The sequence below is a fragment of the Pteronotus mesoamericanus genome, unplaced genomic scaffold (genome assembly GCF_021234165.1).
Source record: "Pteronotus mesoamericanus isolate MK-2021 breed Mesoamerican mustached bat unplaced genomic scaffold, CSHL_Meso_final contig_591, whole genome shotgun sequence".
NCBI lineage: Eukaryota > Metazoa > Chordata > Mammalia > Chiroptera > Mormoopidae > Pteronotus > Pteronotus mesoamericanus.
In genome coordinates, this window is record NW_026555208.1 from 664,690 (window position 1) to 668,931 (window position 4,242).

Below are 4,242 nucleotides of genomic sequence, written 5' to 3' on the forward strand. Positions count from 1 at the left end.
TCCTGAATATAAGAGTTCTGTATTATATCTAATTTTATTTTTCAGCATAGTACCTCCAAATTTTCACTTCTCATTTATCATTGTAGGCTGTCTTTAACAATCATGGAAGTAAATCTTATAATAGTACTTTTCATATTGGGTATTAGCTGGCTTTTAATTGTTAATGAAAATTTATATTAGAATATATACATAGTATATTATGTAGGTTTTAACATATGTTCTAATAAAACATTCTATAAATATATATTCTATTTTAATATGTATATTTTAACAGACCTAATATTAGAATATATATACTCAAGTCAGCTTTTAGCTTTATGTAATAATTAAAATTTCATCAACTCTGAAAAAAAAGAACATGAATATAATATCAAAGTTCTCTTCCAATAGACATAAGCAAAATATCCTAAAAGTCAAAATTCAGAAATATAGGTTCAAGTCCTCTTGTGCACAGAAAACAGGTGAATGATGCTCATCTGAATCTGCTTGGTCTTGGCGCTGTAGATGATGGGGTTCATGAACGGAGGAAAGAGAAAGTAAATATAGCTCATGCTAATGTGTACCACATGTGGTGCATGTTTTCCAAACCTGTGGATGAAAGTCAGTCCTATCACTGTGATGTAAAAGACTAGGACACAACTAATATGGGAGATACAGGTGTTGAGGATCTTACCTCGCTCCTCTGCAGAGGCAATGCCCAAAACTGTCTTAAGGATTAGGATATAAGATAAGAGGATAATCAGAGCATCTAGAAAGAAAGTCAAAGCAACCAGGATAACTGGGTATATATGATTAAATGTAATATCAGCACAGGCGAGTTGCATGACATCTTGATGGAGACAGAAGGCGTGGGAAAGAACATGGGAACGGCAATATTGGAACCAATAGAGTGGCATAATTATGGGTACAATAGACACAAAGCCCCTCATCAATACCCCTAGTCCTACCTTAATCACCCTGGAATTGGTAAGAATGGAGTTATACCTCAGAGGGTTTCGTATGGCAACAAAACGGTCATATGCCATAGCAAGCAAGACTCCTGATTCTACGATGGACAAGGTATGTATAAAATAGGACTGGGTAAAACAGGCTTGTTTGGCAACTTCCCTCTGGTCCCACAACAGGACACCCAAGACTGTGGGCATTGTAGTTAGTGTTACCCCAAGGTCTGTACCTGCCAGCATAGCCAGGAAGTAGTACATGGGCCCATGAAGACTGTGGTCATTCTGAATAAGGAGGAGAAGTATGCCATTGCCAAAAAGAATGGAGAGGTAAATGATAACAAAAGGGAAAGAAATCCAGTGGTGAATTGCCTCTGAGCCCAGAAAGCCAGTCAGCAAGAAGGGAGCAGCACTGCTGTTGGACCACATGGTAGGCTTTGCAAGTGGAGAAGAGCTTTCTCAGAGTTAGCATTCTGAATACTTAGCATTCATTCTTCCCCTCCATCTTCTTGTAGCACATCATCAGGTGATGTTTCCCTTTCAAATGTATAAGATTTTGTAGATTGTCTCACTCTTAATTATATATTCACAAAGTCTTTGCCTGCAATAATGAATAACAATAATATTAATCACATTAATAAATATCAACAATTTACTCTTCAGCATCCAACTTTTATTCTGTCAGTCACACACCTTACGTTTATGTATCTATTCTTTACTCCTAGTCCCTCAAATCATTTCTTTGACTCTACTTCATTGTCTCCACTGTCTTATTATATTTCCTATAGACCATTTTTATACTTCTTTCTGATTTGGACTAATTCAGATTTTCTTTCTTGAAATCAATCAGATATTTGTTTCAATGATTAATCACTAAGGAAAATGATTAACCAATAGAAATGAGTCCTCAGCATAAAATGTTTGAGAAACATTGTTATCAATTTTGCCATCTCAAGTGGCCTATGAATAAGAAAGTGACTCGTGAGATTCCAGAGAAATCAGAACAAGTGGGCATAGTGGTCAACTCACTTTAGAACGGTGTGATTACGCAGTGGGCTTGGGACTCAGAACATTTTCAGTGCTGTAAAAATATGTGAGACCTGTAACACCAGAGACAACATTTAAAACAGGAAAAAAAAAAAAAAAAGGACAGAAGTTGAGAGCTTCTTAAAAAAATTAAAGAGGACAGATTCCTAGTACGAAGGTCTCCTCAGAAGTCAGAAACCTAGTACTTATACTGAGCTCCATATTTTAAGAAAAATACATGAGTATCTGAAATGACTAAAGCAATATCAGAATTTAATGATTGAATGCATAAACTTTACACAGCCAATTCTGTAAAAAAGATAAAGACTCACAAATATGTAAAAATATATTGTTGGTGGAAGCAATGATATAGCTATTCTGATATTTATGAATCTAGAAAGTCTATATTTATAAAATTTAAATTTGACTTCTATAGGGAACTTTGAAATATGACTTACTTATAATTATGCTCTTATCAAATCTAGTGACCTTAGCATATAACCAAAAAATTTTGTGGCAATTTGATCATAAAAACAATTAAAAAGAAACACAAAATAAAATAGTTCCTCCAGAATTTTGTGGGCTCTCTATGTGCCCATAGTCTTTTAAATATTGTTTCCTTTTAAAACATCATTATTGGTATACTTGAAGAGGAATTCAGGAAGAATGAAGTGATAGCAATTTTCATACCATTTCCATTTTATAAAAATCTTTGAAAACAAGAATAAATTTTCCTTAGGAATTTGGCCCATGGTGCCATCAGTAATAATGAGCAGTGGTTTGGTGGGGGGAGATGAGTAGAGAAGAGTTTAATGTGTTTTGGAAATGACCACCACTCCAGGGGATAGTCAATGACAAAAAAGTCAATCTAGGAACTGAGGTAGCAATACTTTTTTGATGTGTGATATGCATACATATATGTCATAGGGCCACAAACAGAAATCGGAAAGATTTCAGCTTTTAAGTGATTGATTAATTAACTCTAATCTTAGGTATGAACTAAGATGGGAAAGTAGATCCAGAGAGAAAAGTTGTGAACCTACGAAAATCTCTATTTTAGGACAAAAAGAAGGGTTCCAGATGATATGGACAAAGATATAGGTAGAAATATCAAAGGACAGCAAAGGTAATTTGTTATGACAAAGGCAGTGGAAATTTTAAAACATTAGGCAATGCTGTAGGTTAATAGTGAAAAAATGTCAGAATTGCCAAGTAAGATAAAAATAAAATATATTCATTGTTTTTGGCAAGTAAGCCTTTGGTGATCTTAACATTTTCAACAGAATGGTAAGAATAGGTGTCTAATGATTGTGAAAAACAAAGTGAATAAATAAGAAAGTGAAAACAATGTATTACTTAAATTCTTCAGATGAGAAAATTGAGCCTTCAAGAGGTCAAATAATTTGTCTAGGGTCACACATGTAGCACACAGGAATTCAAACTCAGGTTTACGTGACTCCCAAGCTCACGTTCTCAACCTACATCCATTGAATATAAATGGTAGTTCTCCTGTCCAAGACTGCCTTTCCATATGGCAGCCCCTTCCCTGAATTCTTCACCTCATTAAAAAAGACTTCAGCGCTTTTTTATCCTTTGCAGAAGAATTGCATAGCAATGCAGAAAAGTTACTTCTTTCAATTTAAAAATTTTTCTCAATTACAGTTAACATTCAATATTACATTAGTTTCAAGTAGCAAAGCTACTTTGTTTCAATTTTAAAAATCCATTTAGTCAATGTTCAATATTATATTAGTTTCAGGTGTACAGCATAGTGGTTAGACATTTATATAACTTATAAAGTGATCCCTTCAGTAAATCTTGTACCAACCTGACACCATATATAGTTATTACAATATTATTGCCTATTTCATAAGTTGTGCTTCATTTTGCATCCCCTAGAAGAATGACTCTTACAGCATCCTTGAAGCATTTGCATCCTTGGACTTTCTTACCTAAGCCACAGCTTTCTTTTTGTGGTTCCTCATACAGTCCGATGATTGGCTTGTTGCTGTTTCCTCAGAATGTGTTCAGAGTCCTGATGAGAGGTATATTTGTAAAAGAAACAGTTCCCAAGGGAGCATTTCTAACTTGTTCTTACATGGCTACTTGGGAATATGAAATAATCCTCTTCTTCCCTTTCATCTGAGAGAGATCTGGGCTACTGAAGTTGGTCCTTGTGCTCTCCATTTTTTTCTCTGCATGGAGAATCTCTAAGAAAAGCAGCGTCTCTAATGTCAGTAAAAAAATTTCTAAGTCACTCTCTAGTGTTCTATGG

The 4,242-nt window shown here is 34.7% G+C and overlaps 1 protein-coding gene across 1 annotated transcript; it reads right to left on the bottom strand.

The window, feature by feature from the left end:
* Window positions 1–434: 434 nt before the first annotated feature.
* Window positions 435–1,370, bottom strand: LOC129076485 (olfactory receptor 51B4-like). Its single transcript, XM_054580645.1, has one exon. It carries the CDS (start codon window positions 1,368–1,370, stop codon window positions 435–437), a length of 936 nt encoding a protein of 311 aa, XP_054436620.1.
* Between the last annotated feature and the right edge of the window lie 2,872 nt (window positions 1,371–4,242).